The sequence below is a fragment of the Desmodus rotundus genome, chromosome 8 (assembly GCF_022682495.2).
Source record: "Desmodus rotundus isolate HL8 chromosome 8, HLdesRot8A.1, whole genome shotgun sequence".
Taxonomy (NCBI): Eukaryota; Metazoa; Chordata; class Mammalia; order Chiroptera; family Phyllostomidae; genus Desmodus; species Desmodus rotundus.
In genome coordinates, this window is record NC_071394.1 from 24,426,814 (window position 1) to 24,452,328 (window position 25,515).

The following is a 25,515-nucleotide window of genomic DNA, read 5'->3' on the forward strand; positions in this document are numbered from 1 at the left end:
TGACTGGATAATCTTGATGCGGTCAGTTCAGCTAGAGTAGAGAGACAGGACTGAAAATTAAGTGGCGGGTAGAAGGCTAGCTGGACTAAGTGGCATTTAAAGTCCTTTCTTATATTTTGGGATTTTAAAATTATCTAATAGAATGTGTGGGAGTCTATTTTTACACTTGATAATTTTCTTTCTTTTATCTTCAGTTACTCCGTTCCATTTATGTCCAAACATATAAAAATGTTTTCTCATCTTGAAGGGTAAAATCATGTTTGGATCCCCACCTGCATCAAACTAGAATAGGGCTTGGCAAACATTTTCTGTAAAGGACCAGATGGCAAATATTTTAGGCCTTTTGGGTCATATGAGTTTCTCTGGCAACCACTCAGCTGAGCCACTGTGGCACAAAAGTAACAATACATAAACAAATGAGTTTGGCTGTGTTCCAATAAAGTTTTATCAAATAAAAACTATTTATCAAAAAAAGAGGGAAAAATGCCCTGGCTGGTGTGGCTCAGTGAACTGAGTGCTGGTCTGTGAACCGAAAGGTCGCCACTTTGATTCCTGATCAGGCCACATGCCGGGGTTGGGGGCCAGGTCCCCAGTTGAGGGCGGTTGGGGGCATGTGGCAGGCAACCAATGGATGTATCTCTTGCACATTAATGTTTCTCTCCCTATCTTTCTCCCTCCCTCCCCCTCTCTAAAAATAAATAAATAAAATATAAAAAATATTTTTCAAAAAGCAAAGAAAAAACAGCAACATGGCCAAATGTGGCCCGTGGTCCATAGATTGGCAGCCCCTGAACCAGAGTCTTTTCCCCTACAGCTGACACCTCCAATTTCTATTACCTGTTTCCTCTTTAAGTCTTCTTGTATCTGAAAAGCTAATATTTATTGAAAATTAAATTAGGTAATGCATTAAAGATGATTAACTGATAATGCATTGAAGATAGAGTGTATGAAGCGCTAAGTACCTGGCACACAGTATGTACTAATAAATATTTGTATTCATCAGAGTAACCTTATGGTTCTCACTGCTTCTGGTTTGGTTCCCTTGCCTCAATAAATGGCAAAAACACTTGTCTACCCCGTTGCTCAAGTCAGACTTTCAGAAATCAGCTTTGATTCCTTCTTTTGATTCTCAAATCCACCCACGTCTCTCCCTCCCCAAAACTACCTGGTACTCCACGCCACTACTCCGTCTTGAGGAATCACTGCAAAGCTCTCCAGCAGCATTTCCCTGCCTCTAGTCTTTCTCGCTTTGGCAAAACTGCCAAGAGTTTTAGGGGAAAATTTAATTTCCCAAACACGACTTTTAAGGTATTCCATGATCGGTTCTCTGCCTAATTCTCCAGCCTTGTATCTCAACTCCATCTCTGGTACTCTGTGTTTCAGGCACGCTGACGCAGCTTAGTTCTGTGAGCATGCTGTGCTCGCCTCGGAATTCACTTACACTGTGTTGTCTGAGTCTTCCAAATGTTAAAAGAGCTCCAACTGCTTAGAAAAGTGTTTGAAAACCAATATGTTAGTCAAATTAGATCATTAATCTTTCTCTTACATTCTATGTTTTATTCTATGTTTTCCTGAACTTACCAATACTGCTAAAGCTTCCTATGCCTGACATGCACTCCTGTACCTCTGCATTGAAATGCTATTTAATCTTCAGATTCTCGCTGAAATCATAAACCTTCCAAGAACTCGTCCAGAATCTAATTGTAGCCAGAAGTGATCTTTCTGAAATCTTACAGTATTTTGTTACTAATTATACTACCTAACATATCTACCCTAATATATCTTAAGGTTTTTGAGAATGTGTTTGTGATTTATATCACTTTTAATAGTTCATTGTACCTGCACAATACATCTTATTAAAAACACTTATTAATGGAATATTTTAAATTTATAATACTTGTTAAAAATCAGTGTTTAGTGCTAGTTTGATGACCTACTTAAAATTGTAAGCAATATTTACATGCCATGAAATTTTAACTGAGCTTAGTATATTAAAATGTCCTATTAGAAATAAAATAAAACTTAATGAGAACTCTTTTAAATGAAAATTATACCAAGAGATAAAAAATGAGAAACCTTAAAACACCATGAAGATAAAGCAAATTAAAACTAAATAAACTTTCACAATTCTCTTTTTCAAAATGAAGCAGAGACATCATAAGATTTTACTGACACACAGGAATTTTCTATGAAAAAGAAAAAATAAGCATCTTTATAATTTTTTCCAGTTTAAGTTTCTACATGTTAAGACAAATACAAAATACGTAACACATCCAGGAAATACTAAATATGACTGAGAGGATTAAACGGAGGGATAATGCAGTATGAAAAATCTGTGAAATTTTATGACAGTCGAGATCGTGTAACTTAGAATAAGGCTAATTCACATCTAAATATATGAAAGATTATTTAAGTATGCACAGAATGTGACCCACTTGGTCTTCCTCACTACAAAATATAAAATAAAAAAAGATTTGATTGTAAGTAGAAATTAAATTCTAGAAGGTGACTCAAAGAGAAGACCTTGTATAACTTTAAAATTATGCCTTATGTTATATAATTTGGAAATAAGAAATATACTTTGTTGAAGAAGAAAATGAATTTCAGTTTCGTATTTCAGTTAGAAATAAGAAATGGACTTTCATATCAATAGATGCAGAAAAAGCATTTGATAAAGTCTAGCACCCATTTATGATAAAAACTCCCAGCCAAGTGGGATTAAAGGGAACATACCTAAACATAACAAAGGGCATACATGACACACTCACTGCCAGCATCATACACAATGGGCAAAAACTACAAGTGTTCCCCTTAAGATTAGGAACAACACAGGGATGTCCACTTTAACCTTTCATATTCAAAATCATACTGGAAGTCCTAGCCATAGAAATCAGACAAGAAGAAGAAATAAAAGTCATTCGAATTGGTAAGGAAGAAGTAAAACTGTCATTACTTGCAGATAACATGATATTGTACATACGGAACCCTAGAGATTCCACCAGAAAACTACTAGAACTGATAAATGAATTCAGTAAAGTAGCAGAATACAAAATAAACATCCAGAAATTAGTTGCATTTTTATATGCCAATAATCAACTATCAGAAAGGCAAATTAAGAAAACAATCCTATTCACAATTGCTTCAAAAAGAGTAAAATACCCAAGAATAAATCTAACCAAGGATGTAAAAGACCTGTACTCAGAAAATTATAAGACCCTGAAGAAAGAAACTGAAGAAGATACAAATAAGTGGAAGCCCATAGTATATTCATGGATAAGAATTAACATCATTAAAATGTCCATAGTACCCCAAGCTCTATGGATTCAATGCAATTCATATCAAGATATCAGTGATGTATTTCCCTGAACTGGAACAATTATTTCAAACATTTAAATGGAACCACGAAAGGTCCTGAATACTAACAGCAATCGTGAGAAAGAACAAAGTTGGAGGAATCACGCTCCCTAATATGAAACTGTAGTGATCAAAACAGCCTGGTCCTGGAGTAAAAACAGACACACAGATCCATGGAAAAGAACAGAGAGCCCAGAAATAAACCCACACCTTTACAGTCAGTTAATATTCGATGGAGGAAGTAAGCACATACAATGGACTAAAGATAGTTTATTCAATAAATAAATAAATAAAATTTGACAGATATGTACAGAAAAATGAAACTAGACTTCCTTATTATACCACACACAAGAAAAATTTAAAATGGATCAAAAACTTCAATGTTAAACCTGAAACTATAAAAATCCTAGAAGAAAACATAGGCAGTAAAATTCAGACATTTCTCATAGGAATATGTTTTCTGATATGTCTCCTCAGGCAAGGGAAACAAAAGAAAAAATAAACAAATGGGACATAATCAAACAGAAAAGTTTTTGCACAGCAAAGGAAACCATCAACAAAATAAAAAGACAACCCACTGAATGGGAGAACATATTTGCCAATACATCTGATAAGGGGTTAGTATTCAAAATTTATAAAGAACTTATAAAACTGAACAACAAAAAAACAAACAATCCAATTAAAAAAACGGGCAAAGGACCTGACTGGACACTTCTCCAAAGAGGACATACAGATGGTCAATAGACACACGAAAAGATGTCCAATGTTACTAATCATCAGAGAAATGCAAAGTAAAACCACAACGACATAGTGTCTTACACCTGTCAGAATGGCTGTCATCAGTAAATCAACAAACAACAAGTGTGGTGAGGACGTGGGGAAAGGGGGGGAGCTCTTTTGCAATGTTGGTAGGAATGCAGATTTGTGCCCCCACTGTGGAAAGCAGTGTAGAATTACCTCAAAAAGCTAAAAATGGATCTGCCTTTTGACAGAGTGATTCCACTTATGGGAATTTATCTGAAGAAACCCAAAACACTAATTAGAAAGAATAAGTGCACCCCTGTGTTCATTGCAGCATTATTTATAATAGCCAAGATTTGGAAGCAGCTCAAGTGTCCACCAATAGAAGAGTGGATTAAAATCTATGGTATATTCACACAATGGAATACTACTTGGCTGTAAAAAAGATTTTTACCCTTTGCAACAGCATGGATGGGCCTGGAGAACATTATGCTAAGTGAAATAAGCCAGTCAGAGAAAGACAAATACCATACGATCTCACTCATATGTGGATCTAATGAACAAACTGAACTAACAAGCAAAACAGAGACAGACTCATAGACAGAGCAGCAGCACGACAGCTCTGGCAGAGGGGTTGCGGGGGTCAAGCCAAAAAGAAGAAGGACTCATGGACATGGACGACAGTGCAGTCATTGTGGGGGGGAGGGGTGTGGGTGGTGGCGGAAGAGGGTATAACAGGGATAAATGGTAATGAAAAAATACAATAAGGTGGGTTCAGCTGGGGTGGGGTGGAGGGATGGGGAGAAAAGGCATACAACTGTAATTGAATAACAATAAAAATTTAAAAAAAAAGAAAAAAAGAAAAAATACAATAAAAAAGAACTGGACTTTCAGACATGTATGTAGTTATATGCTATGCCTTTCTTTTTGTTGTTCATTACATTTACTATTTTGTTTTAAAAACATTGGTATTTTCATTTGCATAAAGCAGTTGTCTTTATTTTGAGGAAAAACTTTCCAAATAAATAAGTCAAATGAACAAAGGTTCTTAAATAGTCTTTGTATTTTTTAAAAGAAATCTATTCTAACATAATGGAGTATAATTCTATCAAACTGTCTTTTCCAGGAAGATAATTTTACAGCTGACTGGTTAAGTGAAGAACTCAGTCTGGCTGCCAGCAAGTCAGAGACCTCTGACGCAGATGGCTCTAATTCCAGAACAGAACCCCTGCTGACAGAGGGGAGGTAGAAAGCAAACCAGGACGAGGAATCGAGCTACCCAGATACCAATGGGAATGGAGGGGATGTAACAGGAGGCTCTTGGCTGCTCTTTTCCCCACCTCTGGGCTCTATATCTCCTTTGGAAAGGAGGGTCCCGTTGAAAGGTGCCGAAACAGAAATGCCTCAGTTATGAGTACAGCCCCCTGGGGGGTCTCAGTGGTTTTCTCTGATTATTTCCTTGTGTCCCCATCTTTCTACACTTTCTTATACTTCTGCATCACATGTTGCCTCACCATCAATTTCCTCACCAGAATATTTCCCTCCCCATCTCATACTTCTCTACTGGCTCTTGACCTACTCTCATTTTCTAAGGAATCATGAAGTTTCAAGTAAAGAACAATAAATTCCTCATATACCACAATAAAACCAGAAACAAACAAACAAACAAAACACTTTTGGGACTAAAAGCTACAGAAATTACATTCTTAAGTCAGTGCCAAACATTCATGCGTAAGAGAAGTGCGAGGTCTGTCCAGAAGGTGTCCAGCCATGTGCTAAGAAAAAGAGAGACATTCATTGAAGAAGACACAGGATACAAGAAATACTATGCACAGGACAATGATGCCTCAGTCCCCTTCAAACAGGCACTTTGGGACCTCACACAGTTAGTTCTTCCAATCGCCATCAGCTGCCCTGTTGTTTTCCTGAATTTCACTGATGGTCAGAAATCTCTTCCTTTTTAGGGTGATTTTAATTTTGGGAAAAGCCAGAAGTCACAGGGTACCAAATCTAGGCTGTAATGGGGCTGAGTCACCTGGGTAATATCACGTTTTGCCCAAAAACTCTGCATGAGACGTGATGCATGAATGGACATACTGTCATGATGAAGCTGCCAATCGCCAGTTGCCCATAGTTGCTGCCTTCTGAATCATCTGAATAGTTTCTGAGGAGGAATGTTCAAGCTTAACACAAAATCTGATGCAGATTTGTTGCTCTACTTATTCATTTTGAATGCGACTGCCACACAGTACGCATGATCACTCAATGGTGTCTACCATCCCCACTGACTAGTACAGTGAAGTCGTCATTGTTCACACGTGCACATTCCAGTCCACTCTCCTTGGCTGCCAGGTTACATTGATGTTGTGCAAACAGTTCTTGTTATATTAATAGTGGCTGGACTTTTTCCAGACAGAACTCGTGTATTAGATCCACTTTCCCACTATTTCAACTTCAAGTATATGTCTAGGTTAAACTACAATCTATTGCCCTTTTCCCTCATAGTAAAAACATAGTACATAAATGCAGATCATATGCAGTTGAATTTAAATACCTTTTCAAAAGGTCATTTGGCTTTCAATTGTTTTTAACAGAGTACACCCACACACTGACAGCACAGGGTGGTATCTGTGGACCACATTCATAAATATAAGATTACCAAACACAGAGACAAAAAGGCACCTTATACCACGTACAATGTCTTATACCATTCAAAGCTGTTTGTTGAAACCATATTGTGTGCAAAGTATCTGACAAGAGCCAGGGTGGATAAAAAATGCGCCAGACCAGGTTAGTGCTCTGATGATAGGTTTTCAAGACACTTGGTACTTTTCCATCTAGGCAAACTTTGTAATTTTGACTATTATTACTTTGTCTGTGAAGGCCTATCTCTCCCTCCCACTGGAACATAAATACCATACGAAGAGGATCCCAGTTAATATGTACCCTGGTGTCTCTCACAGAGTAGAGATTCAATAAATATTTACCAGTAACAATATAATGTTAAGATGTTATAAGGTAGTGACCAAGAGTGTCAGTTAAAAAAAACCAACTTTGTCTAACAGTAAAAAGTTAGAAGAATTTGTCCACTTAGAGCAGCATCAGAAAGAATTTGGCCTTAGTGTTTTTCAATCTACAAAGTTTTTGGACCAAATAGCTTTGAAAGCCCAAGGGAACAATGAGCCAACACTCATACCTTTTTCCACATGTTGGAGGACTGAACTATCATTACTCCTGGTAGAATTTTATGTTGTTCAGCTAGAGCTTTATTAAATTTCCAACAAATACATGCTACTGTCTCTTTGGAAGTCTTCCTAGTAGTTAACTGGAACAGGACTCAATTGAGTACAGAGCATCTAGTAGTCCACATACCTATTTAGAATGTACGGAAATTTCATTAAAAATGGGTTTACCTTAAAATTGCATTTCTGTTTATACACTGATGCTGAAAAACCTTAACACATTTACTTTAGTAACATTAAAAGACCTCTTTTTGAACGTACATTTCAGCTTATAATTAAACTCTTTATGGTTTAAAGACTTACAGTTACTAGGTCTTTAGTGATTATTATTAAGTACAATGCCTTTGGCTATTTACATCTTAAAATTCTGTCCAATTAAGTTAAATAAAAACTATGTTAAATTAAAAGTAGTTCCCAGAGAAATATTTACTTTGAAGAGAAAGTATTTTCCCTCCTAATGATACAAAAAGAATTAATTATAAAAAATATACTGTTATAATATACTCATTATAAAAGTGGACCGGGGGGTCGTGTAAAGGGCTCCAGCTTTGGAGTGTATCTGTCCACCACGCGCCTCCTGAGATTGTTTTCTGATATGCGGAATGGGGATGACAATGCATACATATCAGGTTGTGAAATTAAAATTAAAAATTTCATGCTATTGCTCATTATGTTTTTTAATGACATAAAGGTTTTTCTAAATTTTAAATTAGAAAAAAGCTTATATCTTAATGACTGGTACATGTTCTTTGGCCAGATAATGTAATCTGTGAAGATTAACTTTTATTTCCATTTTGCACTGACTCCCGGAAAGCATACAGGATGTAAATAACAATCTTTATACACCGTATCTTTAATATTTCTTGACCCTCCCCGCTTTTCCTTCTCCCCCCACTACCACCGTGGTAAGCAGAGCGGTCCCCACCGATGACTGGGCACTGCTTTCTAGACTGTGAAAATACATTACATTACACGGCAAAAGGCACTCCGCAGGTGTAATTAAGGTTAATGACCATAAACCAGGAAGATTATCTTGGATCATCGCAGTGGGCCCAAACTAATTCCACAATCCCCTAAAAGCAGAGACTCTCTTGAGCCGGAGGGCAGAAGAGATGCAGCAGAAGAGGTTCTCAGAGAGATCAGAAGCACCAAGAAATATTCAGTGTGCTTAACGATGAGGGGGGCCGTGTGTCAAGGAAAAATGGGAGCTCAGTCCTACAAAGGCAAGGAATTGAGTTCTGCCAACACCCTGGGTGAGCCCAGAAACGGAGCCTTCAGGTAAAATCGCTGCCTTGATGACATTCTGATTTTGGTCTAGGGAGGCACAGAGGGACCAGCCGAGCTCATCCAGACTTCTGACAGGATGGTGAATTGGTTTTAAGTTGTGAAGTTGGCAGTAATTTCCTACGGCAGCAATGAAAAACTAATACCCATTGATCAGTCCCTCATCATCTCTGCTCTAAACAGATAAAATTGTCTCTTATTCTTGAACTCTAGGATTCCTTAGTGACAGAATCTTTCTAGCTTTGATTGTCATAACCCTGTTCCAAACCCTGCAATAGCTCCCTCCCTCTTGCTAGCTCTGTGGATCTAACTACTTGGCCCGGCGTTAAGTTATTTGCAATCTGGCCCAGGCTCTACTGCCAGTCTCATGTCCCATCATATGTCAAATACTCTTTTCTGCTCACACATACCACATTTCCATACCTCTGAGTCTAATGCTGCTCGTGTCTGGAATGTCCGTGCCTATTCCAGCATCCGCATCATGTAAACATTATTCGCAACTAAGGCTCACACCAGCTGTTATGTTGGCCTCAGTGTTAGAAGTGATCATTTCCATTCCGCAGAGAATTTAACAATGTGCCCCACACAGTACATGGGCCTTTCATTTTAGATCATTAGATCTGAAACTATAGCAGACACCGAGAAGGATGTATGAAATAAAGAAGAGTCTACTCAGGATGCACACAAATAAGTAAATGTTACAATGAGAGTACATGGAAAGTACTGTGAGAGCCCAGAAATTACCATAAGATGAAAAGAACGCAGATTCCTGAGTGACCACAGGTCATAACAGCTGATCTGCACTGAAGCTCCGGCTCCCAAGCTCCTTCACCTATTCAGGTCCCCGTCTCATTAAGAAACCAAAACGCTTCTTTGATTCTATCTCCCAAGCTACAATCTTATTTCTTTATTTAATTTTTTAATCAAAAATCCCAGAAAGAGTTGTTTTTATCAGTACTGCCAAACACAGTAGTAATATGTGCCTTTTAAAATTTAAATTCATTTAATTAAAAGTGTTTTAAAAAACTAAAAATTCAGTTACTCAGTCGCACGCACTAGCCATATTTCAAGCAACAGCAGCATGTGGCTAGTGCTGCCCCATTGTGCTGTATGGCAGGAGAGAACACTGCTGCCACTGCCCAAAGTCCTCCCGGACAGCTGGTCTGAACTCTAACAGACCCCTCAGAGCGAAATCTCCTCCAGACCCACACTGCCTGGTCAAAATCTCAGCTTCTACCCCGCTACTGGGTAAACTTGGGGAAGTCAGTCCCACTCTTTTTACTTTGGTTTCCTCATCGGTAAATGAGGATAACAGTAATTAATTCCTGCTTCATAACATTGTTGTGAATGCCATCATACATCAATCGTTTAGAGATTAAATTTGAAGATTTCAGTTTTAGAAATGGTTGGAGCTTGATTGTAAATTTTTCTTAAGAAAGGAAAACATAGCCCTTGGCTGGCGTGGCTCAGTGGATTGAGTGCCAGCCTGTGAATCAAATGGTCACCAGTTTGATTCCCAGTCTAGGGTACATGCCTGGGCTACAGACCATGTTCCCAGTGGGGGGAGCATAGGAGGCAACCAAACATTGATGTTTCTCTCTCCTCTTTCTCCCTTCCTCTCTCTAAAAATAAATAAATAAAATCTTTAAAAAAAGGAAAACATAAAACTCTTACGTAAAACAAATACACATATACTCACAGGTAGAGAATTTAGGAACCCATTGAAAGTTTGGAGTCCAGTAATTGCAAAATAATCTCTGTTTGCTATTCTACAGGTAAATATAAGCTGGAAAATGTGAGATATTCTGAATTCTACTGTCAATAGGCAAAGCTATTAGGTGGATAGGTAAAAATAACTGAACATTTTAAGAATGATTAAAATCTTAGCCATTATAATGTTACTGATAATGATGAATATTAATGAAAATGACAGAAAAAGAATATTTATTTTCTGCTATACTATGTATAGAAAGAAGCTATATGATATAACAAGGAACAAGACTACATTTCTTAAATCTGCCAACATCACAATGTCTCTGAAGATTAAAAACCTGTAACTACTCGTACATAAACAACAAATCATTGTTGATACAGAATCTCTGTATATGGTCAGCCAATACATACTTTTTCAATAAAAATATTGTCGAGGAAATGTATATGAGATATTTACACCCAAACCATAAAGACATGAACCTGGTCCGTCAGAAACATTGACCATTCTCTTCTTGAAATCTTCTACACTCTTAGCTTCTGTGACAGTACTCTCGTAGCTTTTCCCCTTCCCTCCTGGTCTCCTTCTTCAGCTCAGGACTCATCCCTCTCCCCCCAACCTACTCTTTCTTTTATACTTCCAATAGCCACTGATAGCACTACAACCATCCACCCAGCAATGCACGCCAGAAATATAAAAATCATCTTAGAATTCTCTCTCCTTCACCTTCCCATATCCAGAGAGTCACTAAATCGAATGGCTGACTAGTATTGATAATTTTGCTCTTCAAAATTTCTTTGAAACTACCACCTCTATCTTTATTACAGGCTCTTATCTCTTCTCTGAATTATTATACTGCTTTGCTAATTCATTCTAAAATACTCTTTACCAGATGCTGACTTGAGTTTATTTTCTTTATTGGAGCCCCACTAGAATATAAGCTTGAAGAGCAAAATCTTTTTTCTTCATGTTTTTTTAGGATAATTCCTAGCATATGGTAGATGCTTTAAGAATAGTTGTTAGATAAATAAATGGCAGCCTAAATGTCCTACAAATTATGTAAATTATGTCCTACAAATTGTGCCAATCCGACCATATCAATCCTCTACTGAAAACTTTTTAAAACTTCCAACAACCTAGGTTAATATGATCATCAGGACTCTCCATGATCTGATCTCACTTATCTACCAGCCTCATCTCCAGCTACGTTCAGTCCAATATTTTATGGTGAAATTACCCAACTGTCTATCATTCCTGAACACATCATGCCTGCGTGCCTTTGTTCACTGTAATTTTTTATGGCTTCCATCTGGAACACCTTTCAAACTGTACTCTACTTGGTTAACCACCACTCTCCTTTCACATCTTAAATCTGGTATAATCTCCTCCAGGCGCTTACTCCCGGAATTCCAGAATGGGTCACGTGGACTTCCTCTGGGCATCAGCACACTTTCTAGGCAATTCCAGGGTGACCACTGCCGTGTTATCTCGAAGCAATCTGTTTAAGTACCTATCTTCTACCAGATTATAAGCAGCTGAAGAGATGATAAACTACTCAAGTTATAAATTTCTTATTCATCTTTGTTCTCCATGTTCCTGGTAATAGTAAGTGCTCAATATTTGTTTAAAAACACCAAATGAACAGAATTATTTACTTTAACACCACATATTCTCTTACCTGTAATCTTATTGTTTTTTAGGTTCTTATTTTTTTAAATTAACAGACTGTATTTTGTAGAGCAGTTTTTGGTTTATAGACATTTGTAAGTTTTAAAGAGAAAAATGGAATAAATTAAGTTTTAACTGCCAGAGAAATATATAAAAAAAAAATTCTAAAGGCTAACATTTATCATATCAGCACAACACAGTTAATTATGTATAAATATCAGAAAGTAAAAATCACTTAAATGTAAACTTTATGTTTATAAATTAAATTTCTATTTCTATATTAAAATGCAAAATAACATTTTGAAACACCAAATGAAAAATTCCTATAACAATCATATTAAAAATAGCAAGTTACAGCCAGGTTATAAGGAATGCCATCAAATAACTATTTCAATATAATATTATTGTTATATTGCAACATAACATTAAATTCCAAAATCACTGCTAGTTGGTAAAATCACGATTAGCCGGGTCCAAGAAATAAGGTATGTTTAAATAATTATGTGTTGCACATTTAAGTCTTGATTTTTGGGTACAAGAACCCTAGTGTTCAAACATAAACAAGATTTAATCCATTTGCCTGTAATTTATTTGCTGTAAAAGAAACACCATATTATATGCTTTTGTTTGTTAAGTAGAAGATATACTATTATTTCCAAGATACCAGGGATTTAATGTTTAACTACCAACACCCATTTGAAAAACGACACTGCTTTGACTCACAGATTTCTTAATTGCTAACAGTGGCTTTTCTGAGTAGGAGTGTTGTATCTAATTTATTTTTTGCAGATGTGATTTCGCAACTGAATTTTAAATTAGCAAAGCTTTGAATATCTTCACTGCCAGCAGAAAATTCCTCCATTCCCGCTGTTGGAGAATACTGTTGCTTGAAGTTTAACCAGGGAAATAAAACTGCAGTGAGAAAATTGATACGACAGTAAATGCTGCTTACAAACTGAAAAAGAAGTTAGGTTGTCAGTGATAAAAATATGTGATTCACACAAAATATGAGATGTCATCTTCATCACCATAACTTGCTGGGGATGAGAATTAATTTGTCTGGTTCCAACTTGAGAAAGCTACAGAAAAGCAAATATCTCACAGATCAGAACATCTTGAGAAAGGATCAGTGACTGGCAATCAGGGGAAACAGAGCTTAACTTCTCCCTGAGGAAGAAAGACACTGACTATGTTTCAAGAACAGTGGCCAAGGTCTACTTTAAAGCAGGTCCATTCATCACTGAAAAACAAAGTCATTGTTATATTTTCAGAGAACTTGACTCGTTTAAAGTGCCCCTTCCCCTCTGAAACAAGTCATCATCCACATGTTACTGCAATAAAATGAGTAAGAGAAAGAGAATGTGTATTTTAATTACAACTCAAAGATAAAGTCAAAAGTAACGTGAAAGTGCCTACCCGTTTGGCTGAGCTGAGAAGCGCTGCGACTTTTCCGCGAGAGACCCACAATAGCTACCATTTTGGCCCCAATGCTCGAGCGCCGCTTTTGGCTGCTGGTGCCCAAGGCGCCCACCGCGGTGTCCGACTGGCTGCCGTCATTCTTCTCCAGCGAGCACATGTCTCCGCTGATGCTGGTGCTTTTAGTCATGTTCTTCCCTGAGATGCCCATTTGTCTGCTTTGCATTTTGGATGTAAAGACACTGTAGGCCGATGGATCGTTAAAAGTGAAGACAACAGTAAAAAGGAAAAGACAGAAAAGGTATTTTAGATGAAACATCTGAAATGGAATGAAATTATATCATTTATGGGACATACTTTTAGAATTAAAATGTATCAAATACCATGGTTGTGAATGGGCCTTACTATTTAGGACAAACCTTAACTATGGAAAATCAGACATATAATTTCATTTCTGGTGTCAGAGAAGACACTAGTTTGCATGGAAAACAATCCATGAAAAATCAGTGGGCTCATTTAAGAGGACATGCGGTCCCGCAAGTGCGGTCATGCTCTGAGGCAGCTGGACAGCACAGAGAATTTCCCAAAGCAGTCTTCTCCAGTTCGAGTCACTACTGCCTTCCAAAGAAATTAGGTGAGTGGGAAGATTTTCAAAAAATGGCCAACATTACAGCATCCATTGCTAAGAGTGGACTTTTAAAATAACTTTTCACTTTATGAAAAACCTAATATGGTTTATCTAGTAGTAGCTACATTTTCTAACAGGGATTGATGTTTTTATTAGCTTTGAATTAAAAATAATTTATTTCTTTTTATGTGATTTCATATTTATTGATATAAGAATATGCCAAAAAGGGAGATTTTCCTCTTGCATTCGTTTGACAGAAAGAAAAATGATCGGTTTTCTAGACAATGGTCAGGAAGCAATCAGTGAGTCCGTGAAGCACGCGCGCTGCTGGACGATCTGTTAGAGTACCACTGTGAACGGGAGCAATCAGAGAAAGAACCCTTGACTTTTCTATGATTGTCGGCCTGTGGTAGGAAGTTGAGGAAGCAGCTACTCTGCTGGCTCCCAAAACCGGGACGACTGTGACAGAAGCAGCCTCATGTGCAAAACCGGGAAGACTGACTTACATAGTACCAATTTCTGACTCAGTATCAGAAAGTCATAGTTTCTGCTTTAATTTGATTCTAATGAATCTGACTATGTAACACGTAATTGTAGAAATAAAATTAAAAATAAAAACACATTAGATACATAGTTATACTTCATTTATAAGATAAGAATAAGAAAATTGATCCATTGAGGTGAGTGCTTATCTTTCATTCAATTTCTTGGTGTTAGTTAAAAAAAATTGTTTCTTCTATCCTAGAGTAAAATCTGCTAACAGGATAGGATGACTTGTTAATTTTATTAATGTATGCACACTTTCTTGAAGCATTTAAGAGGGAAAAGGCTCAGTATGATATTCAAAAAGCACAGTAAAGTATGTTATTTTATCCTTTACATTAGTTTCAAGGAGAAATAAGAATAGGCAGAGAGAAAGAGAGAGAGTGCAGCCAGAGAAAACAGTACATATAATTCTGTGAACCCTAAATCGATCATTTCCAAGCATGTTTGATTTTGCTACTCAGGTTCTGGGGGCAAACGGACTCGGGCTTGAGTCCCAATGTGCTGCCACTTGACCAACTTCCTCTAAAAGAGTTCACTGCTCTACTCTGAGACCCAGGTCCCTCTAACTTATAAAGTTAGAGTATTTTACTTCCGAGAATAGAAATAGTATGTCTGAAGTAAAAATTCAATAAATGAAAATTATAATAATTATTATCAGGGAATATGGACAACAGATCAAATAAGGTTAAAGCCCCTCAACATGTATTATATAAATACTTAACAGCATCAATACATATTTATAATCACAAATTTATATTGAAAATTTTGAGTTTAAAATGTCTAAAATGGTTTTCATATAGCCACCCGGCATTATATATGGAGCGCAGACCACACCAAGAGTCAGGAATTCTGGGTTTACTCTTTGGCTTTACTGACTGATCTTGGGAGAGCTGTTTCCCGTTCTGGAACTTACTTTCCTTGTTTAATAAGTTAGAAAATGTAAGTAAAGCACTAAGCAGAATGCCAGACACATAAGAGCTGCGAAAATTATTCTCTTCCTCTTTCTCATTATTACCACCACCACCACCATCATCTGATAAGCAGCTACTAAACATCTTGAGCTGGAATATCTATGAGGTCCCACTGAACAATTAAATGTTTTGCTCCTCTAAATATCTCTTGTTCCGGGGACTCAGTGCAAATAAGCACAGAAATGCAATACGAGATTTTCATAGTGCGCTGTCAACAGAAAAGGCATGGCACAGCACAGAAAATCAAAGTTGGGTTGAGACTACGGCTTCGAAAATAATCACGTATGTCCATATAGTCACAGTAACCTAGTGCTCCCATTATGAAAGAATTTTTGCCCCAAACATGTATTTTGTACCCCCCACCTGACCTAATCTATTATCTACCAAGGAACTCAAAGATATCCTCACATAATATGGCTTATTTTCCCTCGTGATTTGTGCATTTTAATTTTCATGGTTGGATATAAATGGCAAAAATAACTTGGCCAAAAATCAAGACACAATAAAATACTAAGTGGGAAGTGAAAATCGGGGTGTAGATTAGTATTTTCATTACTATTTGGTTTTGAAGAAGTACACTTTCTTCTACCTAGCAACTTGAATAATGCATTATCTATTTAAAAAGGGTTAATATTAAAATTTCTGTAAGATGAATCTACTTTTCATCTCCCTGAAACTTTAAAACCACCAGGGAATGAGTTTATAACTAGTTGGCCTCGGGTGCCTTGCTGAGGGGACAGAGACTGATGTGTGGCTCTCACTGTTCGTTTCCTTTGTTTTCCTCCCTGGGCATCACCTGAAACTACAAGCAAACAACCGAAAATGTTAAAGTACTGGGGCTCTTGATTTATGGAATATTTGTAATAAAGACTCCGCAAACAGGGCCGATCATTTGGAACGCCCATTGTGGTTAAGAAAGACCCATTACATTATCAATTACTTTAAAAGACAATATTTGTAAGGGTCTGGAAATATATTGATAATACATTTCTAATGTTGCTTGTGGTCTCAGTGATAGATTTCTGAAGGTCAATTTGGCAATATTTATCAAAAGCCTTAAAAAAAAACAAGCCTACCTTTTAACCTATCGATTCTACTTTTAGGATTTATCCTGAGGAAAAACCTTAGCAATGTGTACAGATATAGCAAGAATGACATTTATTGAGAATTGATTACAGTAGCAAAACATACACACCCAAGGGAAAACCCTATAAATGTCTAACAGCAGAGGGTGTCCGAATAAGTTACGCTCATCAATAAAATAGAATGTACCTTTTAAAATGCTGTTGCAAATATTTATTGAATAAAATATGTTCTTGATATGAGAAAAGGGAGAGAGGAAGCAGATACTCGTGTTTGCAGCTTAGTTTTGGCTGTCACACATACCAAAGACAGATTTACCTCGATGCTAGGGGACACAGAGACAAATTCAAATGCCAGAGGCTATTCAATGGCACAAATAGAAAAGAAAAGAAGTTTACATTAAAAAAAAAAAGACAGATCTCTTGCTAAACTAAGTAGTTCAGGAACCCGGATTCAGGAGGTGATCCACCAGTCACCTGCATGAGAGGGGAATAAAGGGAATATGAAGAAAAATAACGTGTCTGTTGAGAAAGTGCAAAAAATACAAATGCACATAGCAAAAGATCCGGAAGGATTCATTGTGAACAGTGTCTTAAAAGTAGTTTTATTTTTCTCTGGTTGGTAATTACACTTTTAAAAAATGTTATTATTCTCTATTTTGTTTCCCCCAAAATGAACACAAAGGTATTGACAACAAGAAAAAATTAAAACAGACAGACAAATGGAAAGAGACAAATGGAAGCACCGACAACACTTGGGCTAGGAAGCGGGGCTGGAGAGGGCTTGTAAGGCTCAAGAGTTAGAAGGTAATGGTAATGATGGCAGACTAGAAAAAAACCTCAATGAGATTGGCCAAGCTCCCCAACATTATAGAACCTTGAAAGTCTTAATTCATTTTGCTTCCCTCTGCTGTGTTCCTGGAAACAGGTGCCAAGAGCTAACCCAGTAGCTCTCATCTTGGTAACTCTTACTTGTGTGTACCAGTCACTGGTCATTGGGCAGATGCCTGTATTATAAAGTACCATTTCTTGAATTGGAGCATGTCCTTTGCTCCGTGTGTGTGTGTGTGTGTGTGTGTGTGTGTAAGAAACCCTGCTACTGTCTAATTTCCCCTAATTAAAACATTTCTCTATATTTGATACTCTTCCTTTGTTAAAACGTGGAACTTGAAATTATTTTTACCCTAATTTATGATTTAATAAGCTTTTTTTCACTTAACCAAATAACCACCTACAATTTTAGGCTAGCAAAGTAGCGATCATTTATTCAACCAATGTGTATTGAACACCTACAAATATGGGATACAAAATGGCAGGACAGAGTCTCTTTTAGTTAATTTACCAACAAATAGTATGTAAAATGCAAATATGGCTGCATAAGAGCATGGTCTTAGTCTATTACTGAAATTCCAATGACCTACTCTAATATCAAGAAACCCTAGTTGTTACACATTCAAGAAAAAAATCTGTTTCTAAAGAGTATGTAAAAATTGAATTTCTCACATTAATTCTTTGATTTCTGGAGATGACAAATTGAAAACTTAGTATTTTTTCTTCTCCCCTAAGGAATTTTTCCATTGCTTTTAAAGAGAGAGAAAGGGAGAGAAACACCAATGTGAGAGAAAAGCATCAATTGGTTGCCTCCTGCACGTGCCCAGACCTGGGATCACTTGCGCCTGGGACCGGGGATCGAACCTGCAACCCAGGTCTGTGCCCTGACCGGGAATCAAACCCACAACCCTTTGGTTACGGAATGATGCTCCAACCAACTGAGTCACTCTGGCCAGGGCAAAACTTATTATTTTTAAGATTCCTGCAGGCACTGTATATAAATGCATTCCATCAGTATACTATAATGTATTAGAAGAGTGAGTAAATGTGTTGGAGGGTGTGTTTGCATCTGTGCCACAAAGTTGGTATCTAGAATTAGGAGGAAATAGTTAGCTAATTAACAAAGTATTTTTTTGGGTCAAAAACACCTGCTTGGTTGTAGCCATCAGTGCCGAAGCTCTGTGTAAGGCTCTCAGGTGTGGGTCTCACGGCTGGCAGCAGTCAGTGCTGCGTGGTTCAGGGCATGTCACTGCTTAGTTACGATAGTTTGAGAAGCACCAGGAAGGCCTGAAATCTCTAAACTTCCTTTCCCAACAGCTTGCAAATGACTGAAATTCCACTGTATTATCACAATTTCTAGATCCCAAACCACATTGCTAACGATTTACCAGAAAAGTTTCTTTTACTCATGCCTCTTTTCCCTAACCTAGCGAATAAGGACGTTAGAGATCGTTGCTAAGGTACTTTTAACCTCCAGACTTTTATGACTACATTACTTGTATTAATGTGTGCAGTAAACAAAGTTCTAGTCATCACTACTCGTTTGTTTTATATGTCACTCATAAATCACCATGAACAGAAAGACAAAACTTCTTGCAATGATTATAAGGACTGTAATATTTTGGCAAGGTGTCCTTGGTCATCTATACTGAGTCTCTTTCGGGACCAAAGGCAGGCCTTCAGCTTGTTTGAAATCTTAACTTTTTTTTTCTTTTCAGATTCTAAGTCAATCAGTCCCGCAGAGATAGCGAGTCTCTCCTCTGGAATGATGTCTCAGCATGCACAATGCTAGGGCCTTTCAAGGTGAGGAAGTCCACTGGAATTGGAGCCATTTTTTAGTTTGCTGCATGATTTTTAAAGTTTTCCTACTATTATTATAAATGTGAAGTATTTAAAAAACAAGATAAAACCATGCATTATACAAAAAAAAAGAAGCATTGGCAGATTTTTCTGGAGCTAAAATATACATTTCCCAATATTCAGACTTTCTAAGATATATGTGAGACATTAACTGTTATATTTTTAGCCTCATTACACAAGCAAAGCAAAATATACAGTGAGAATGTTGACACTAAAGTTATGCTTCTTTAGGTATCAATACTTTCATTTTTCTTTGGTTGGAGTAATGAATAAAATGATTTTTTTAATCTTTTTTCAACTGTTTGCCCCTAAAAGTTATTTTTAAAAGAGAGTTACTGATACACAGGCATCAAAGAAAAACAAATTAGATTTGAAACGGGCTTAATTCTTAAATTTGGATAATGAAATAGGGTAGTCCCCCTTATCCATGGGGGGATATGTCCCAAGAGCCCCAGTGGATGCCTGAAACCATGGACATTGTCAAACTCTGTGTATACTATGTTTTTTCCTGCACCTGCACACCTTTTCACTTAAAGGAAGCTCTTTACAGCTTCTGGTTATCTGAATTGTCGGCATCACTACTTGTGTGCTCTGAGGCCATTATAAGGAAGGGAAGAGTTAGCTGAACACAAGTTCTTCCGCACCATGCCCGTGGATCTGATTAAGGAGATGGCTGCTAAGTGACTAATGGGCAGGCAGCATTGTACGGCTTGGATACAGTGGACAAAGGGATGATGATTCATACTGTGGGGAGGACAGAACAAGAAGGCACAAGATTTCATCATGCTACTCAGAATGGCAAACATTTTAAAACGTATGAATTGTTTATATCTGGAATTTTCCATTTAATATTTTGGATTAAGGTTGACTACAAGTGACTGAAACAGCATAAGTGAAGCCACAGATAAGGAGGCTGGAGGCAACTGGCTACTCTAATTCTTCTACATTTTTCAAATTCTCCTAAGTTTAGTGCATAACCCATCATGGGAAAAAACTTATACTTGGTTCTTTGGTGGATAAGCAGTTCAACAATATCACGTGATTTTTTCAAGGCAACAAAATCTGATAATTTTATCAAGGCTGGAAACCTAAATTTAGGTTCAAAGTCAGTCAGACATGGGTTTCTATCCTATTTCTATCATTTCATAGTTCACGACCTTGAGAATATTTCTTTACCTGTTCTGAGCATTAGTGTTCTCATCTATTCATTATAGATTTTTCCACTCGCAGGAAGGCTTCATGGGGCAAGGACTTTACCTCTTTTGTTCACTGAAATCTCAGGTTTTAAAATAATGCCCCCCACCTTGTAAGTGTACAGTAAATATTTGTTGAATAAATGAGTTAATCTAACAAAAATAATAACACACAAGGTTGTGATGAGGATTACATGAAAAAATGTATATACAGCATTTAGCACATGCTAAATGTTACCTCTAATTAGTACATATGTTTACAATTACAATCACATTGAGGCTTTAGTAAAAACAGAAACTTAAACCTGCTCGATTTATTTGAAGCACTGATTTTACATAAATAGAGAAGTTCTGTGGCCTCAATGAATTGGTCCCTCAGACTTCATATAGGTGAAAAACTCCCATACCTTTGGTCATTTCAAACTTGAAAAGATATCTTTCAATGAAAATATTTAGGTTCAATGAAAGATGATTTTGTTACAGATATGATTGGAAGTTAATACTGTATAGACAAGTAAATTCAATTTAACATACAATTATCATCTATAAAATGTCACACCATGTTTGGTACTGAATAGAAAGTTACACACTTTCGGCACTAAATGAAATGCTAAATACAACCATGCAAATAAAATTACTCTTCTGTTTTGTTGATGAATAATGAGCCAATGGGAAATTCTCCTTATGCTACAGATCCTCCTCCTGAGAGCACTGGCAAACTCCAAAATTTGAGACTCCCATCAGCCCTTTTTTGCCTGGAAAGAATGTCAATTTTAGTGCTGTAATATGATTTTTAGCTAACTGTCACTTAGATGGGATAAAAACGCTCCGTGATATTAGAGACCTAACGACAGCCAGTGAGAAGGTCCTCAGAAAGGAGTCACCACTGTAACGTGGGCGCACGTGGAGCAGAGTGTTCACCGGAAACATTAAAGTCCTATTTTCTCAAGTTCGTGTTGAAACCAACAGCAGCAACATTCAAGAGTATTATTACTTCCACTACAATCAGCCACTTTATGAAACTAACACTTTCATTTTCAAGTGAACCTATTCATCATAATGAAATAATAAACAGAATTTAAGCCAATTGTAAGTATTGTGTCTCAAACATGCTTCTCATAGCATGTTTATAGGTTACTTCTGCTTTTATGGATATGTATGTGTTAAAAATTCTTTCCCTTTAATACATATAACCTGCCACTTCTCTTAAACTCACATTTGAATGACTAAATAATAAATTAAATGTACAAACATAAAAACAAGTTATTTTCTTCGCCTTTGACATGCCTTACAGTATTCAATTAAAGCACATAAGTATATGTTGATACTGTTTTATATTGCACTAAATATTTATTTTATAATGAAATTTTGATTTACAATGTTGAAAACAATAATGTTGCTAACTGATAGTAAGTCAAGATCCTAAATTTTAATTAAAAAATGTAAATTTGAAATTTAACATTTACTAAATTCTACAAAATCAAATCCTTACCTTTTAAAATTCTTATATTCCAAAATAAAAATCATAAACCCTCAGGACTTTTGAATGATTGTTATAAATTTTCATACAATGAATGTCAAATTGCCCAAGACTTATAATCAGGCATTTAAAATCAAATTTATATAAATAAACACAATTATGTCATACCTATTTTTACAAATAGTAACATATGAAAGTTTACTGAAAAAATTATGGGTTTAAAAGATAAGATTACCAATCAAATTGTTGTATTAAAAAAAGACCAGAACTTTGTACCAACCTGATAGTTCATTAATGTAAAAAAACCTAAAACAACTACTATCCTTTCTCTCTCCTTTCCAACAAAGCTCTATCTTTCCTACTCAAGGTTTCTTAGACCATATTGTCTCAGGAGGAGTAGACAAGGAGCCTGACTTTGAGCATTTGACTTTGTTGAACTACACTTTGTGAAGTCCCTAGAGCTGCACTGCCCAGTACTACAAGCACTAGGACACGTGGCTGATGAGCACGTGAAATGTGCCTCATCCAAACTGAGATGCACTGTGTGTGTAATATGCTCACTTGGTGCACCTCTCCAAAAAGAATAAAATGTATCACTAATTTTTAGATAGATTGATATTTGAAATGAGAATATTTCAGATATATTAGGTTACATAAAATATTATTTTCATTTTGTTTTTATATTTTAAGGTGTATATGAAAATATTAACTTACATATGTGGCTCATATTTTATTGGACAATGCTGCTCTAGATAACTGGTTTAGAATGGCACAGATTACAGCAAAAATGTTTGAAATAAAATTTATTTTCTGATGTAAATTATAATTTTCCATTGATGTTAATTATGAAATTAGTGTTGTTCTGTAAATAAAATGGACTACTGCAGACACCTTACCAGGCAATCAAATATGACTGGCAAAACATTAAACTTAATATTAAAAATAAAATAATATAACTGACACTCAAATAAAACAAAATAAGTACATTGAAAGTGAAAATATAAAGCAGTAAAAGAATACTTAGCAAATAAATGTTATAAAGATAAGGCAGACACATGCTCTAAAATAAACAATATATTTTTCTCTTTTAATACTTATTTGGGCATATGCATTTCCACTCTTTTAAGGGCAACGACTCCTAATCTTGAACAAAGAATATTTATGATTAGCATAACTAGTAAGAAAAATAATTATCTACTGGGAAGTCATTTGAATTTAACCAGGAGACTCACGTTCGTGGTTTAGCTGCACGCTCATGCCGGAACTAACTAATCCGACTAGCTTGTTCCTCCATTGCCCTGTTTCGTAAAATGGGGATAATATTTCTCAACTTTATTCAGAGCGTTGCTACAAGGCTATCTCCTTTCTTTATAGCTCATTTAATAAGGAATCCTTATCCTTCAATATTATAACTTTGATTCCCACGCTTTTTCTCAAATTACCAGCTCCCTTATTGTATTATACTTAACACTAGATTTCATAGCCCTCATTTCAATCACTCTTTTGCAAATACCTTTAACATTTTAGCATGCCTCCTCATATGCCATCCCACTGGCAGACCCTTTGTTGAATGCTTCTTCTATGCCTACATCCCAGCATTTGAGCATTGTTGACAAAAAATCAGCAGGACTCATTGATTCCACTGTAATTCACTGTCATTACCTTAAAGGGTACTCTACACACGCACTTCCCACTCTGCACAGTAACCGCTGCACTCCTTCCTCATGCCACTCAAACCTCCCACCTTTTGCTTTCTTCCCAGCGAATAACTTTTCCTTTTACTTCATAGGGGAAAACGGAAGCTATCAAAAGAAATCCCCTTATCTTAACAATAATATATGAGTATATATAATATATTTATATCAATGTATACATACACACACAGACACACCAATAACTTCTAAATTTAAGTGAGCTGACTAAGCTTTTCTGAACTACAGAACTGTCTACCCAATAGCCTACTTGTAGTAACCACTCAGATGTCACTCAGGATTTCACAAACTAGGTATGTCCAAACTGAATCTAACTTTTTTCAAATCAAATATATTCCTTGTAGTCTTCCCTGTTTCAGTAAAGAGTATAACTTTTCACCAAGTTGCTTAATTTGGAAATCTAAGAGGCGCCCTCGATTTCTCCTCCTTTCTCTCCACACCCAATCTACCGTTAGGTCTTACAGATTCTGCCTCTAAAGTAGACGCCTACCCTTCCATCTCTCCCATCCTGACTTTCACCACTCAAGCCTGGCCTGCTCTTGTCTACTTAACTGCAATAGTGTCTGAACCGTGCACGTCCTGTTTTCCGTATAGCAGACAGAGTAATTTTTCCTAAAACAAAAAAGGGGGGATGTGACGGGACTGCTAAAAGTTTTCAATGTCTTCTCACTGTACTTGGGAAAAACCAAATCCATAAAACAGAAGTTATCAAAAGAAATTTTCTTATTTCCCAACTATCAGTCTATAAATCTAATAGCTTCTGTGCACTACTCTCCTTTTGCTTCCCGTAACAAACAAACAAATGTCCCTCGTTGTAAATAGCACTTCCTCCACAGGACTCAGGAACCCGCCCTCACCCTCCATGGTGCTGCAAGGCCGCATGATTTGGCCCCTGTCTGTCTCTTTCGCCTCATCTCATTTTTCTTTATAAACTGCTTTTCAGCCTCTTTTAAACTCCTGGAAAGTGTTGGGCGCTTTTCTACCTCAAGACCTTCAAGTATATGTTATTTTATTTGAAATGCTCCTCAGAATGACCTTATGAAATAGCAACTGATAAGAACAGGAGATTGTAGAGTGCAGAAAGGTGACGAAGTGCGCCCAAGGTCTCACTGCTAGTAAGCCGTGACGCCGGCATTGGAACTGTGTAGTTCTAAGACACTTAAGCACTGCACTTTACCAGGACTGCAAGAAGACAAACCCCACTCAGTTTACAGCAGGGCTGACAAACTTTCAGACTGCATCAGAATAACCTGGAGGGTTTGTGAAAACAGATTTCTCTGTCCCATTCCCAGAATTTGTGACTCAGTAGGTCTAGAGGGGGCGCCTGAAACTTGCATTGCTAACAAGTTTCCAGGGGACACTGAGCGGCAGATCCAGCAACCGTATGGTGAGACTTGTTGGCTGGGTCTTACATACTAGAACAACTACCTCCTGTGTGGATGGATGGGAAGCCTTCACTTGCTGTTTGGTAATAAAACATTCAGGTCACTCCTTCTGTTTTGCCCAATTCTTTCAGACTGGCATTTACTACCACTAGCTGCTCCTTGGCCTCACCTCACAGACAGCATTACATGATGCTGTGGTAACTGTGCTTATCCATTCTCGGGTAAGCCTTAGAGATTTTACAGTCCCCCCAATCAGAGGTTTATTTTGTCTCTGCCTACGCAGTCAACATTTTTGTTTTCATGTCCTCCTATAACGATAGGTCAGAGAAAAGTTAGGATGAAAACTCAGGGTTTTTGTCCAAGTAGTTCTATGCTTTTAAATTATTAGCAAAATTAGGTTAATAAATAAGA

General features: G+C 36.8%; 1 protein-coding gene across 35 annotated transcripts in view; it reads right to left on the reverse strand.

Moving 5' to 3' along the window:
- Window positions 1-25,515, reverse strand: part of RIMS2 (regulating synaptic membrane exocytosis 2) — a 453,335-nt gene that overhangs the window by 55,561 nt on the left and 372,259 nt on the right. For 20 of the 35 annotated variants that reach the window (XM_045181563.3, XM_053929817.2, XM_053929790.2 and 17 more), the window contains one exon: window positions 13,417-13,658. The exons of the other annotated variants lie outside the window; for them this stretch is intronic. In XM_045181563.3, the coding sequence (XP_045037498.2) occupies window positions 13,417-13,658 (242 nt within the window). The remainder of the gene's footprint in view (window positions 1-13,416; window positions 13,659-25,515) is intronic. 35 annotated transcript variants of the gene reach the window in all.